A 16533-nucleotide genomic window follows, 5' to 3' on the forward strand; every position below is an offset into this window, starting at 1 on the left:
GTGGGTGCACAGTCTGTCTGGTCTGGGGAGCCAGGTCTGCCTGTGGCAGCCTTTCTTGATGGCCAGTCTGTGTTCACTGAGTCTGTACATAGTCAAGGATTTCCTTAGTTTTGGGTCTGTCACAGTATTCAGGTATTCTGCCACTGTGTATTTTCTGTTTAGTGCCAAATAGCATTCCAATTTGCTCTGGTTTTTGGTTAATTCTTGCCAATGTGTCAGGTAATTTTCTTTTTGTTTTCTTATCATTTGGATTAGTCTAATAGGTGGCTCAGCTTGTGACTGTGAGAGTCCCAGAACTAGCTGGCTGAGGGGGCATCTCCCTAGAGTCTCTCTGTGGGTAAGGGCTTTGTTGTGGAGCGTGTCAGGGTCACTTTCTTTTAGGTGGTTGTAAAATGTAAAATATCTCTTTCGAATTTTTATAATTAGTGGGTATCGTCCTAATTCTGCTCTGCATGCGTTATTTTGTGTTTTACGTTGGATACGAAGAATGGATTTGCAGAACTCTGCATGCAGTCTCAATTTGGTGTTTGCCCCATTTCGTAAAATCTTGGTTGGCAGGTGGACCCCAGACCTCGCAACCATAGGGATGTCTAATTTGATGTTTCTTTTGATGGCGTAAAAAGCCCCCATTGCCTTGTCTCTCAGGTCGTTCACAGCTTTGTTGAAGCTGCCTGTGGTGCTGATGTTTAGGCCGAGGTAGGTATAATTCTTTGTATGTTCTAGGGCAATTGTATCTAGGAAGAATTTGAATTTGTGGTGCTGGAGGCTGGATCTTTTTTGGAAAATCATAATTTCTGTCTTAGTGAGATTCACTGTCAAGGCCCAGGTCTTGGAGAATTTGTATAGAAGGTCAAGGTGTTGTTGTAGCCCTTCTTTGGTTGGGGACAGCAGCACCAGGTCATCAGCAAACAGTAGACATTCGACTTCTGTGTCTACTAGGGGGATGCCAAGTGCTGCAGACTGCTCTAATGTTTTTGCCAAATTGTTGATATAGATGTTGAAGAGGGTTGGACTCAAGCTGCATCCCTGTCTAACCCCCCGGCTTTGGGAAAAGAACTTTGTTTTTTGCCAATCTTAACAGCACACTTGTTGTTAGTGTACATTGACTTTATGATGTCGTAGGTTTTTCCTCCAACACCATTTTCCAACAGTGTGAATAACAGACCCTTGTGCCAAATTGAATCGAAGGCCTTTTTGAAATCCACGAAACAGGCGAATAGTTTGCTTTTGTTTTTGTTTATTTGGTTGTCAATCAGGCTACTGAAGGTGAATATATGGTCTGTTGTACGATACTTTGGTAAAAAGCCAATTTGGAATTTGACGTCTGTTAATTTTACCATTTAATTTAGGATGCCATCAACACCAAAGGCCTTCTTGGTTTCAAGTGATTTTATTTTGTCCTGTACTTATTTTAGTGTAATTGGAGAGTCTAGCGCATCGTTTCTCAACGGGGGCGGTACCGCCCCCCAGGGGGCGTTCAGACAACATCGGGGGGCGCTGGACCAAATATTTTTAAAAGGGGGGCGTTGAGGTGTTCTTGGGGGGCGTTCACGCAGAAAGTATTTTTCTCATGAAAAACAGCTGTCAGCAGTGTTATTACGGGTACGTTCGTAAATGCACGAACGGTCAGTTCGCTCGGACAAACCGTCTTTTCAGTCAGAGCGCCCATCTCTGAGCGCTCCCAGAGCGCAGTGTTCTAAACTTGGCCGGGCTCTGTGATGCAAACACACGTAGCGCAGCGCCCACATTTTTTTTAAAGTGAGAGTGTCAACAAGAAGATGAAGCTAAAAACTCAGCTAGCAAAGGCAGAGCTTTTGATAGTTTCCAATGTGTCTGGGTAAGCTGCATTGTAGAAGAATTTTGACAGTTCATGTACAGTGCAGAAATTGCAATACTATGCTAGTCTACGATAGAAAGAACCCCGGTTCATCCCATCTGTAATGTCATGTTTCAACCCTTGCCATCCTTTTCTTGCATAGCACCCGCAAATGAACACGGATAGGAGTGGAATAGGCTATATAACTGTAAATAGTTGATTGTCTTTGGATTTAGCCAGTTGGCGAAGATTTATGAGGAATAGGCTATTTAATTTGTGTTGCTCATCTAACAGTGATAAGGTGTTGTTTAATGTACGGTCTTGTTTAATTTCTATGAGTGTTTTCCTTGTAGGCTATGCTTGAGTGACATATGTTTCAGTTTGTAGGCTCATTGTAATTGTTGGCTATAAGCGAGAGAGAATATTTCTTATGTTAGTTTTGATACTCAGTCCATGTCCCCGCCGGTGACGTAAGCCTGTCGTGCCAAATACTCCCTCCCCGCGTATACACACTACCCTCTGCGCTTATGCGTTCGCTTCCTTTCAATACAGCTTATTTAATTTAGTTCAAATGAGTGCTAATACCATACCACCATACCAGAACATCACAGCAGGAACAACCTATCTCAAAAAAGCGATCGTATTGTAATAAACCAGTCCGGAAAGTTCTCTGTTGCTTACCAATAATCTAACCTGGAGAAATCTGCTACGAATGTCCCCTCCCCTCGCAGGTTCATCACAGTATATTACATAAATGTATTACTGTTAAGTGTTGTTGTGGATGTTATCCCTAGTGACATTCTGAGGTTAGCATTGCGATGTGTTCGTCTTAACGTTTACAAACTAACATTTTTAGTGATATGTTGCTCCTCATGTGATGCCCTGGAAACGAACACATAAGCACTCCGAACAGCTGTCAACGTCTTTTGTTGCTATAGGAAACCACTACTCTGTCTGCTTGCGATTGATCAGCTGTCAGCAGTGTTATTACAGGTACGTTCGTAAATGCACGAACGGTCAGTTCGCTCGGGCAAACCGTCTTTTCAGTCAGAGCACCCATCTCTGAGCGCTCCCAGAGCGCAGTGCTCTGAACTTTGGGACTTTGTTAACAAAGTCCAATGCAAAATGTATAAATATTAGCATCATAAAACAGTCTGTTTGTATTCTCTGATGTTGTCTGAGTTTGTTTAACACTCATAAACAGCATTTTTATTTACATTCACATGGCTTTTCTGCTCTCTGGTAAACTAATGATAATGATATTCCAACTGCCCAGTTAAATCAAATCCATTATTTGGCATTCAGTGACATGCTTTTTAAATGATATAACACAGAATATTAGTCAACATTAATATTCAGGGAAGAAAAAAAGCCAACTTTTTTTGATGGGGGGCGGTAAGAGACCTGGATAATGGACAGGGGGGCGCTGGCCCAAAAAAGGTTGAGAACCACTGGTCTAGCGGGTTCTGGTAGTCTTTTATGGCTGACTAAACTTTGTAGTTGATGTGTCTTTGCTGTTTATTTTTCTCTATTGGACCAAAGAGATTGGAGAAGTGATTTACCCATACATCTCCCTTTTGGATCCTCATGTTTTTGTTTATTTAGAGTGTTTAATTTTTACCAGAATCTGTTTGTTTTTATGGATTCCTCTATAGAGTGTAGCTGGTTTCTAACATGTTGGTCCCTTTTTTTCTTTACTGTATTTTTATACAGTTTTAATGTTTCACCATAGTGAAGACGTGTGCTCTGGTTGTCTTGGTCTCTATGTTTTTGGTTTGATAGGTTCCTTAGTTCCTTTCTGAGGTTTTGACACTCGTTGTCGAACCATTTGTCATTGTTGTTATTTTATGGGCTTTTCTATTTGAGGCCTTTAGGTCAGATAAGGAGGCTGAAAGGTCAAATATATTATTAAGGTTTTCTACTGCCCTGTTTACACCTTCACTGTTGTATTGAACGTTTTCTTTCAGGAACTGGTCTAATAGTGATTGAACTTGTTGTTGTCTAATAGCGTTTTGATATGTTTCTACACTACCTTCCTTCCATTTGTAGTATTTTTTAATAGTGTGTAGTTTGGTAGGTTTTACTACTTCATGATTGGGTGTTGAACTGTTCAGGTAGACTGTGGTTTTTCTGTGGTCTGACAGGGGTGTTAATGGGCTGATTGTGAACGCTCTGAGAGACACCAGGCTAAAGTGATGAAGTAATCTACTGTACTGTTACCCAGAGATGAGCTGTAGGTGTACCTACCATAGGAGTCTCCTCGAAGCCTACCGTTGACTATCTACAGTCCCAGTGAACGACAGAGCTGTAGGAGTTGTGACCCATGTTTGTTTGTTGCCTTGTCGTAGTTGTGTCTGGGGGGGCATATTGGGGAGGGGATGTTACCACCTCCTGGTAGGTGTTTGTCACCCTGTGTGCTGAGGGTGTCAGGTTCTCGTCCTGTCCTGGCGTTGAGGTCTCCACAGATTACAATGTGACCACAGGACTGGAAATGGTTAATTTCCTCCTCTAGGATGGAGAACATGTCGTCTTTAAAAAATGGGGATTCAATTGGGTGATGTATGTAGCACACAGGAGGATATTTTTCTCGGTTGAGGTAAGTTCCTTATTTATTTCTAGCCATATGTAGAAAGCTCCCGTTTTGATTGGCCTAATGGAGTAAGAGAGATCTAATTTTTGCCATATTAGGATACCTCCCGAGTCTCGTCCCTGTCTGATCCCAGGTAGCTTGGTGGATGGTACTACCAGCTCTCTATAGTTGGCGGGACAGCCAGTGGGACCATCTCCTCTGTACCATGTCTCCTGTAGGATAATTATGTCTGTGTTTGAAATTTCATTGGTGAAGGGGTTTCTGCTCTTAATGCCAAAAGCAGTCGACCTCAGACCTTGAATGTTCCAGGATGAAATTGTTCAAGATTTGTATTCCATGTTGTTTTTGTTCTAATGGTTTTAGTCCCGGACCATGACTGCGTAGAGCTCACTGAGCATCTGGTGTATGCTCAGGTCGTAGTGTGGGGCTCTGCCAGGTGTGGGTTTTGGGCTTCCTCTGTTCACAGCCTGCGCATATGTGTGGTATGGGGATGGCAGGGGCGGGGTGGGCCTTGCCTGGGGTGCAGCAGGGTGTCTATTTGGTGCAGCCGAGTGACCTCTAGGTGCAGCAGACTGTCCTCTAGATGTAGCAGGGTGTTCTCTGGATGTAGCAGGGTGTCCTCTAGATGTAGCAGGGTGTCCTCTAGATGTAGCAGGGTGTCCTCTGGATGTAGCAGGCTGTCCTCTAGATGTAGCAGGGTGTCCTCTAGATGTAGCAGGGTGTCCTCTAGATGTAGCAGGCTGTCCTCTAGATGTAGCAGGGTGTCCTCTAGATGTAGCAGGGTGTCCTCTAGATGTCCTCTAGATGCAGCAGGGTGTTCTCTGGGTGCAGCAGGTCGTCTAGATGATGGTCTGTGTGAGGTGGTGTTCTGATGGTCTCTGTTGCTCCTGTAGGATGTGTTCGGTCTGCGGTCTAGTGTGACATCCTTCAGGGTCTTTGCAAAAACGGGGACTGTTGCCTTGAAGATGTGCACTTGGTCATATAGACTGTACTCGTCCAGGGTGGGGTGGGCCGCCAAGTATCCATTTTGCTTCATTGCACACTCTCTGGATATTTCAGCGTTTATGTTTTTGATGAAGGCTGGGTGGAAGTCCCACCTCGGTAGCAGGGTAGAGATGACTACCTTTGCGTGAGGGAATGTGGAGGAGGCCTTGGTTATCACTCCCTTGATAGACTTGGCCACCTCTTCTCCCTGCTTCCTCAGGTCGTTTGTGCCAGTGTGAATGATGATGTGGCTCTGTCAGCAGCTCCATTGCATGACTGGTATTCTGACACTTTAGTTTTAGAACTCTGTGATTTGGGAAGAATTTTTGCTCTTCCACATATCTCCCGTTTGAGTCTATGAGGAGTATCATTTGTGGATTTTGAGGTTCGGTAATGGGGTCTGATTGAGAAGGGGTCGCTTGAATTTGTGGTTCTTGGTTTGGTGGTGGTCCTGGTTGGCTGGTGTTGTCATCTTGATCCTGTTGTTCTGCAGGGTCCTGTGAGGGGGTGGATGGCTCTTTTACAGTTCGTTCGCTGGTCAGTATTCTCACTTCCTCTTTGAGCTTTCTCACCTCTTCTTTGAGTTGCCTTATCTCCTGCTTGGAAGCCTCTTCATTGACTTGGAGTTTTTTAACCACAGTCCAGAGAACAGACAAGCTCTCCCCCTCTGAGTCACTGAGTCTGGTTCGGGAGTTGTTCTTGTTCTGGACTGTTGTCTGCCCAGGTTGGAGTGTGTTGAGTGTGTGTTCCATCTCCACTTGCTTTATCTCCAACAGTGTGAATCTGTCTCTAAACTAAGAGAGCGAATAGGACTCTTTGGTTGGAGGATGACTCTTTACTTCGGGTGTTTTTGTGATGTTATCAGCTGGAGGTAGGATGTCCAGCTGGCCTGTGGTGAGGGTGGGGGTGGTGGGGGTGTCGTCACCAGAGTGGATTGTCTTCTCCTGTGCTCTCTCTTAGATTTTGGGAAAGTCTTCCTCAAAGTGGTTCAGATTGCCCTGGATCATCACTGTTCCTTTTTTGTAGACGTTTATAATGGTTTGTTCATCCTCTGAATTTATTCGTAGTCTCCATCCACAACTAAAACGTTCTTTTATGACAGAGGGGTAGTGATCTATTATGGCAGCGTGCCATGCCATCCTTCACAGTTTTTAGTGACCGCAACCTTCTGCCTGAGGGGAGCGGGGCAAAGAGACCGTGTCCTAGGTGTGCGGGGTCGGCCATGATCTTCCTGGCCCTCCCCAAAGCCCTACTTTTAAACAGGGCCTCAAGGGGGGGCAAAGGGCAGCCAATCACCCTCTCCGCCAAGCGTATCACTCGCTGCAGCTTGGCCTTGTCCTTGGCTGCTGCACCGGGGAACCAGATGATGATGGCGGAGGTGACGATGGACTCAATAATGGCCGTATAGAAATTTACCAGCATGGTCTTTGGGAGGTGGAATTTCCTGAGCTGCCTCAGGAAAAACAGTCTCTTCTGGGCCTTTTTTGTGAGGGCGTCGATGTTGGGCCCCCACTTCAAGTCCCGATAGACTGTCACCCCAAGGACGCGGCATGACTCCACTGTGGTGACTGGAGTGCCTCCCAGTATGATTGGAGAGGGAGGGGGCGGGTTCCTCCTGAAGTCCACTATCAGCTCCACCGTCTTAAGAGCATTCAGCTCTAGGTTGTTCCGGGTGCACCAGGAGACCACCAAGTCGATCTCGCTCCTGTAAGCAGATTCATCCCCCTGGAGATGAGCCCTACCAGGGTGGTATCGTCTGCGAACTTAAGGAGCTTGACCGACTGGTGGCTGGAGGTGCAGCAGTTTGTGTAGAGGGAAAACAGGAGGGGAGACAGGACACAGCCCTGCGGGGAAATGGTGCTGATGGTCCTCAGCTCGGAGATGGACTTCCCGAGCTTCGCCCACTGGGTCCTGTTGGACAGGAAGTCCGTAATCCACCTGCAGGTGTAGTCAGGCACCTGCAGCGCAGAGAGCCCACACTTCAGTATGGGTGGCAAGATGGTGTTGAATGCCGAACTGAAGTCCACGAACAGGATTCTGGCGTAGGTCCCGGCCGTGTCCAGATGTTCCAGGACATAGTGTAGAGCCATGTTGACCGCGTCTTCCACTGACCTGTTCTATACACTCTATACGCGAACTGCAGGGGGTCTAGGAGAGGGTCTGTGATGGACTTCAGGTCGGCAAGGACGAGGCGTTCAAAGACCTTCATGACTACAGAGGTCAGGGCAACGGGTCTGTAGTCATTCAGGCCTGTGATCCTCGACTTTTTGGGGACAGGGATGATGGTGGATGTCTTGAAGCAGGCTAGTACCTGACAGCACTCCAGGGAGGAGTTGAAGATGTTGCTGAACACAGGGGACAGCTGGTCAGCGCAGAACTTCAACATGGAGGGTGAGACAGCATCCGGTCCGGCCGCCTTTCGGGGGTTCTGTCTCTTGAACAGGCGGTTCACCTCTCTCTCTGAGACAGAGAGGTACGGGCGGGCAGAGGGGGTGGGGCTCGGGGATGGAGAGGGGGGAGGAGGGGAGGTTGGGGAGAGGGGGGGAGGGGGGGCAGTAGCAGAGGGGGCAGACTGTAGTTGGAATCTGCAGTAAAACTTGTTCAGCTCATTAGCAAGGAGAGTGTTTTCTGTGATCTGAGGGGGTTTTGGTTTGTAGTTGGTAATTTGTTTTAGACCCTTCCAGACAGAGGCGCCGTTGCCATCTGAGAATTGTTGTTGCAGTTTCTCGGAGTAGCGATGTTTTGCCTGCTTAACACTGCGAGCGCGACGTTTTTTCACCTACTTTTAGCGCGACGAGGTGTCGAATCACACGACCACTCTTCACGATGGGGGAGTGTGTATTGACGCACAAAGATCGCTGGATGGCGATGTCACACAAGAAGAGAAAATGACAAGATCACTACCTCTAAAAAGGCATAAAGTTCCTATGCGCAGAGAAGCGGGGAAATTATTAGCGCAATCTGATATGAAGCTTGAGTCAGCTGAAAACGAACTATGGAACAAATGTAAATATAAATTATATATATGGAGAGGAGATTGATTGAGAGCTTTACTAACGAATGAAAGTTGATTATCATTATTAAAAAAGAAAAGTAATAAATATTGCAATATTGTGTTATCATAATTATGAGCTTCACAGTGATAAAGTCTGTTTATTTGTCGTGAACTTCGCCGGTAACGTCAGCCTGTCAGCCCCTGCAACTCCTCACAGGGGTTGTTATATGTGATTATATGGAATGGCTGAATATGTTCATTCTTTTTATTTTGATTACATTATATAATTGTATTTGGTATAATGACAAATAAACTTGAAACTTGAATGATCTCAGAGGAGCGCATACCTGCGTTCATGTGCCGCAACCTGTTATAGTTAGTTTCACCTATATTAGTGAAAAGAGCTGAAAGACAATACATGAAAGAAAGGAGAGAAAGAGTACAGAATGATAAATCATTCAGAATGTTATTGGTTTTAATATTTCACAATCTGCCAGAATAAGCACGCTCCCTCGCACGCCCAGCCCATCATTTTTGATGCCGCTAATGTGTGTAATGAAAAGTGTGACAATGTTGAAAGACATGGGGCCCTATTATGCACTTCATAAGTTTGAAGCAATAAGACGAGGCGGTAGATCTAAATTTAAGACGTGGAGGCGTGGTCAAGGCCACTTTGCTATTATGCGTGCGGTAGTGGGCGCCTAAAACCCGGCGCTAAGCAAATAAATTAGTCATGGGTGTGTTTTGGGCGTCTTCTCAATCAACCCAATCAGCGTGCCAGGTGCCATTCCCTTTAAGAACCGGCTGCGTTGAGTCATTAGCGCTATGCTATTATGGAAGTCCTAAGAAGGAGGTCAGCGCGCTTCTCTGCAGAAGAAAGTAACAAGCTCGTGCATGATTATTTTCTGAATAAACACAGCAATACCTCCGCTTGTGAGTTGAGAAGTATTACAGAGGGGTCGCTGGAAGACTGCAGGAATGACAGATGTTGATGTCATTATATTACGCACGGCATGCTCGTACTGTATGTGCACAGTATGCGGAGGCAACATACTGTACAGCGCTGGCCTCTCCCTTCTGAAATAAAGCATTTATACTGTGACCGTAATTGACGTCTTGCCGTGGAGCCACGTGCGTGTTCATGTGTGCCCACATGCATGCGCAAACCGCGGAGGCGCGCTCGTGTTTCAAAACGTGCATGAAGTCTAAACTTAAGAACTTTTCAAACCACTTCTTAGCGCTAGGAGCAAAGTCAGATCGCATAATAGCAGGGGCGCCTAGTGCACTTCATTAACATATGAACACTCCCACAATGAGCAATATATGCACGGGAGTTTTACGTCTTATGTGTGGGCGCCTATCGACACCTGCATAATAGCAGTAGCGCGTATGAAGCGCATAATAAGGGTGGCGGTAGGTCTTAACCTGGCGGTGCGTCTTAATTAAGACTTAAGACGGCAAGTTAAGAAGTGCATAATAGGGCCCACGATGTCATAATCAAAATATAAAACCTGATTGGATAAAATAAGATTCTGTTGTGATTGTGTTGACATTGTTGTGATGTCAAAAGAAATCTTGGTTATGTAATGTGTAAAGTGGAGAGGAGATTGATCGGGACTGCAGGAGTTTTCATTACTAACGAATGATGGTTGATTATTATTATACAAAAATAATCGTAATAAATATTGCAATATTGTGTTATTATAATTATGAGCTTCACAGAGATGGACAAGCCTGTCGTGTTTATTTGTCGTGAACTTCACGCCGGCCGTAACATCAGCCTGTCAGCCCCTGCTTGTAAGCTTTGAAACCCGCTTGGCTCTCCTCTGCCCCTAAACTCTCTCCCTCTGCCCCTAAACTTTTTCTCTCTTCTGCCTCGGTGGTGTGTAGCCTATTTACGTGGTGGTCACCACGGGTCACCATGGGACTGCTCAGAATAAATAATAATACATTATATACTGTAGGTCTATTATAAATATCCGTTCGTTATATAATATTCGTTGATGTCAAATCAAATGTAGGCTACTGCAATTACTTTCATTACTACTGCTGCGAGAGTTGAGAGAGTTGAGTACAACTGAGTACAACCTTTCTGGTGGGAGGTGTGGGGGGGGGGCAGGCGCACGAGACTACTTCTCCTTACTTTCCTGTCTGTCTTCACTATATCAGTCCAATAAAATTAAAACTATGAGTGGGACTGCCCCACTCAGAAAAAACATTATACAACAACATTATATACAAATACAATACAATATTATAAATATCTGTTCGTTATATAATATTTGTTGATGAGTACAGGCATAATCAAACGTAGGCTACTGCAATTACTTTGCTGCGGTAGCTATGCATGCACCACACAACGTGATAGGTACATACTGTGCAGTGTATCATTCATAACTGCTACACATATCATAATATCTTATATATATATATATTCGTTGATGATTACATAATCAAATGTAGCCCGCAGCGCAGAGCGCATATGTCTTATTGAGTCATCTGTATTTGGAACACGAGTTGACTCGCTGGAACGAGACAGGCGCGGGAGACGCTTGTCCCGCTCCAGTTCTACTAGATCGCCGACATCATTTTATTTGATGTACACATTTCACGGCAAGATAATTCCAATTTGTGGCAAGAGACAGTTTATTCACCCAACAATTGTTTGTTCACTGCACATTATAACATGAACACAGTGAGGATTCAAACAAACAAAATAATTAATACACTCTGCAATTGGCTACTACAATGTTGCCAAAATCAACTATCTAATGTTCGAAAACTAATCTACACATATTAATCTGCGTATATGTAGGCTACAACCGTCTTGCCTGTTGTGTATTATTATCATTGCCGACACAGGTCTAATCATAACTGAACATCTGATAATAAGGTGAAGGGCAGTATTATTCATCTTTACTTTATTGGGTGAATAAACTAAATATGAATGATTGTACAGTTGTCTATAGGCAAGAATGGGCTGAAACAAAAGTAGTTACAGTCTCGCTCAAACTGTAGCGAGATTAGGAGACTACTAATTGTAAATAGTAATCCACAATTATGGTTATTGCTGGTGGCCTGAGGTGGTCCAGTGGTCTAGCACCGTGGTCTACAGTGATATACAAAAAATACATTATATACAATATTATAAATATCTGTTCGTTATATAATATTCATTGATGAGTACAGGCATAATCAAATGTAAGCTACTGCAATTACTTTGCTGCGGTAGCTATGCATGCACCACACAACTTGATAGGTACATACTGTGCAGTGTATCATTCATAACTGTACATAGGCTACACATATCATAATATCTAATCACTATTGCATGGAACTTGGGTAAACCCGCTGTGAAAAAAAAAACTCAGCTCCAACAAATCCGAAGGGATTGGGAGACATACTGTACAGTTTATCATTTTCATAACTGTCTGTACATATACATATCTTATGTATCACTATTTCTATATATAGCCTATATATAGACACATTTTGTTACAAATATTAGTATTATCCACTGTATCTAATTCAGCACTGAAGCCTGAAGATTGAGCACAGTGTGTGTCCCCTTGCGACCTCTGCTGATATAAAAGAGAATTGCAGCCTTGGAGAAAAAGATGTCAGCCGAATACCTAGGCAAATACACAGAAACACACAGAAATACTGCAAAATCGCTTTATACTAACTCGATTTTGAAAATGTAAAGATGCTGGGTGGTAGAACGCACATATCTAGGAAAAGTCATGAAAGGTGGGTCCTGAAATTTGTTCGAGTGCAAAGGTAGAATTTTTTTTTTGTACTCACTGAGATCAAATGACACCTCACGGCTGCCCTAGTGTTAACAGCTGCCTCAAACTTGTACCTGGTGTCTCAAAACCTGTTATTGTCACCCCTCCGCCAGGCATCCTCCTTCTCCAACCTCAGCCTTCTGAGCTGGGCTGTGAACCAGGGTTTGTCATTATTGTAACTGACCCTGGTCCGAGTTGGAACACACGCTTCCTCACAGTAGCTGACGAATGACGACGCAGTGTCAGTGTACACATCCAAGTCATTACCAGCCTCAGCCCCCGCCCACTCCACATAGCCCTCGTCACAGCCAGCCCGCTCTAAACAGGCGCTGGTTCTCTCCTTAGCCTTGCTGTTCCATGTTCTGTACAACTTCACTACAGGTTTTGACACTTTTAGTCTCTGCCTGTAGGATGGGATCAGATGGACAATGTTGTGGTCAGATTTGCCCAGCGAAGCTCGGGAAAAATTACAAATGAATCTGCAAGGAAGTAGGCGTTCCTGATGGTACAGTAGCAGTATTTCTTCCTTGCAGTATTTCTTCCTTGCAGATTCATTTGTAATTTTTTCTGGAAACTCTACTTTGATGGCTTCTGTGTGGAGGTGTGTAGAGTCCAGGCAAGGATTGGAGGAATTTGCACATGTGGAGAGGATGTGGAGCTCTGGAATATGAAGTTTTGCTTCCATTGTTGATGTACAAGTAAGGCTTTCACACCTTTCCTTTTCACACCTCAGGGTTATTGAGGTTGCAGGCTGTCCTTTAGAATCCAGGTTATAAAGCAGTACTCACTCAGGTTCACTGTTATTTCCAGGTGTCAGTGTAGCTTCCCCAGTCTGTCTCTCTCTCTCTCTCTCTGTCTCTCTCTCTCTTTCCCTCTCTCTCTAACCCTAACCCTAATCCTAACCCCAACTCTGACCTCCAGAGAGTCTGTGTCTCCATCCTGCCTTCCAGCATTTACAGTATCCTCCCAGCCTTGTGGCGGTGGGTCCTAAACTGTAATTGTATTATTAATCACTGTCTCTCTCTCTCTCTCTCTCTCTCTCTCTCTCTCTCTCTCTCTCTCTCTCTCTCCCCTCCGCCGCCTCCTCAGGTTATTACCAACACTCCTACCAAGTTAGTACCCTCCCTCGGATGTGATGTCGCACTGCCGTTGACATGCTGTGTGGTTGTGGTGGACATGCTGTGTGGTTGTGGTGGACATGCTGTGTGGTTGCGGTCGCATGGTGTGATGTAGCTGACAGCCGTGGTCTCAAACTCTGTCCCTGGAGCGTGGGCGCCGTGCATGTTCCTGCCCCAGCCGAGGCTCTTCATTGAACTAATCGTGGTCTTCTTGATTGAGGACCAGGTTGAGTCGGATAGTCAGTTGGATGGGGTGTGTTAGGGCTGGGTGTGTTAGGGCTGGGTGCGTTAGGGCTGGGCTGGACAAAACCATGCATTGTTACCGTCGGTCCTGGAGGAAAGAGAGGCCGCTGCTGTGGCCCTGCATGCGGACCTGCATGGGGCTGCCTTGATGCTTTGGTGTTCAACAGCTGGGTGTTTGGAGTGAACCAACATGACCTGTCGGCTCGGGATGGGAAGGTCGTCCCAGGCAACGAGGGAGTGCAGGAGGAGGAGTCCTGCCCTCTGCCTCTCAACCATTGTGATATTTTTAGGCGTCTGATGTTTGTGGCTTCACACGGACAAGGCTTCATCCGCCTAATTTCTCATTAGGATGTGGAGGACATTAGGGTGTGGAGGTCATTAGAATGTGGAGGTCATTAGAATGTGGAGGTCATTAGAATGTGGAGGTCATTAACGTCCCTCTGAACCATGCAGGCGTGAACTCCAGGCATCCCATCAGAGTGTGGGAGGGTGACGTGTTTGTGTGATTGAGTTTTAGTTGATAAATAACTTTCTACGGCTCTCGACCCCTGTCCATCTGAATGATCTGACCTCTGACCTGTGTGTCTATGTGTGGTCAGGTGTGTGAGTTGACCTATAACCTCTGACCTGTGTGTCTGTGTGTTCAGGTGTGTGAGTTGACCTATAACCTCTGACCTGTGTGTCTGTGTGTTCAGGTGTGTGAGTTGACCTATAACCTCTGACCTGTGTGGTCCAGGGTGTGAACTGGCCTGTGGGTGCCCACCAAGCAGGTCTAACAGAAAGCACGCTTGCTGTGGTACAAGTCACCTCTACATCACCTCTACATCACATCACCTCTACATCACCTCTACATCACATCACCTCTACATCACATCACATCTACATCACCTCTACATCACCTCTACATAACCCCTACATCACCCCTCCATCACCTCTACAACACCTCTACATCACCTCTAAATCACCTCTACATCACCTCTACATCACCTCTACATCACCCCTTCATCACCTCTACATCACCTCTACATCACCCCTACATCACCTCTACATCACCTCTACATCACATCACCTCTACATCACATCACCCCCACATCACCTCTACATCACCTCTACATCACCCCTACATCACCCCTACATCACCTCTACATCACCTCTACATCACCTCTACATCACCCCTACATCACCTCTACATCACCTCTACATCACCCCTACATCACCTCTACATCACCTCTACATCACCTCTACATCACCCCTACATCACCCCTACATCACCTCTACATCACCCTAACATCACCTCTACATCACCTCTACATCACCTCCACATCACCTCTACATCACCTCTACATCACCCTTACATCACCTGTACATCACCTCTACATCACCTCTACATCACCCCTACATCACCTCTACATCACCCTTACATCACCTCTACATCACCCTAACATCACCTCTACATCACCTCTACATCACCTCCACATCACCTCTACATCACCTCTACATCACCCTTACATCACCTGTACATCACCTCTACATCACCTCTACAACACCTCTACATCACCTCTACATCACGTCTACATCACGCCTACATCACCTCTACATCACCTCTACATCACCTCTATATCACCTCTACATCACCCCTAAATCACCCCTACATCACCTCTACATCACCTCTACATCACCCCTACATCACCTCTACATCACCTCTATATCACCTCTATATCACCTCTACATCACCCCTACATCACCCCTACATCACCCTTACATCACCTGTACATCACCTCTACATCACCCTTACATCACCTCTACATCACGTCTACATCACGCCTACATCACCTCTACATCACCTCTACATCACCTCTATATCACCTCTACATCACCCCTAAATCACCCCTACATCACGCCTACATCACCTCTACATCACCTCTACATCACCTCTATATCACCTCTACATCACCTCTACATCACCTCTACATAACCTCTACATCATCCCTACATCACCTCTACATCACCCCTACATCACCCCTAAATCACCCCTACATCACCTCTAAATCACCTCTACATCACCTCTACAACACCTCTACATCACCTCTACATCACCTCTACATCACCTCTACATCACCTCTACATCATCACTACATCACCCCTACATCACCTCTACATCACCACTACATCACCCCTACATCACCTCTACATCATCCCTACATCACCTCTACATCAACTCTACATCGCCCCTACATCACCTCTACATCACTTCTACAACACCTCTACATCACCTCTACATCACCCCTACATCACATCTACATCACCTCTACATCACCTCTACATCACCTCTACATCACACCTACATCACCCCTACATCACCTCTACATCATCCCTACATCACCTCTACATCACCTCTACATCACCTCTACATCACCCCTACATCACCCCTACATCACCTCTACATCATCCCTACATAACTTCTACATCACCTCTACATCACCCCTACATCACCTCTACATCACCTCTACATCATCCCTACATAACTTCTACATCACCTCTACATCACCCCTACATCACCTCTACATCACCTCTACATCACCTCTACATCACCCCTACATCACCCCTATATCACCTCTACATCACCTCTACATCACCTCTATATCACCTCTACATCACCTCTACATCACCTCTACATCACCTCTACATCACCTCTACATAACCCCTACATCACCTCTACATCACCCCTACATCACCTCTACATCACCTCTACATCACCTCTACATCACCCTTACATCACCTCTACATCACCTCTACATCCTCTCTACATCATCCCTACATTACCTCTACATCACCCTAACATCACCTCTACATCACCTCTACATCACCTCTACATCACCCCTACAACACCTCTACATCATGCCTACATCACCCCTACATCACCTCTACATCACCTCTACATCCCCTCTACATCATCCCTACATTACCTCTACATCACCCCTACATAACCCCTACATCAC

At 45.4% G+C, this 16533-nt stretch overlaps 1 protein-coding gene across 1 annotated transcript in view; it reads left to right on the plus strand.

Moving 5' to 3' along the window:
• ldb3a (LIM domain binding 3a) overlaps positions 1–16533 on the plus strand; it is a gene marked incomplete at both ends in the record, with an annotated part of 145563 nt that overhangs the window by 65187 nt on the left and 63843 nt on the right. Inside the window, one exon of the mRNA XM_080523011.1 lies at positions 13263–13285. Within this exon, the coding sequence (XP_080379137.1) occupies positions 13263–13285 (23 nt within the window). The remainder of the gene's footprint in view (positions 1–13262; positions 13286–16533) is intronic.

Source organism: Nansenia antarctica (assembly GCF_963989245.1).
Source record: "Nansenia antarctica genome assembly, chromosome: 2".
In the NCBI taxonomy this organism is placed as follows: domain Eukaryota; kingdom Metazoa; phylum Chordata; class Actinopteri; order Argentiniformes; family Microstomatidae; genus Nansenia; species Nansenia antarctica.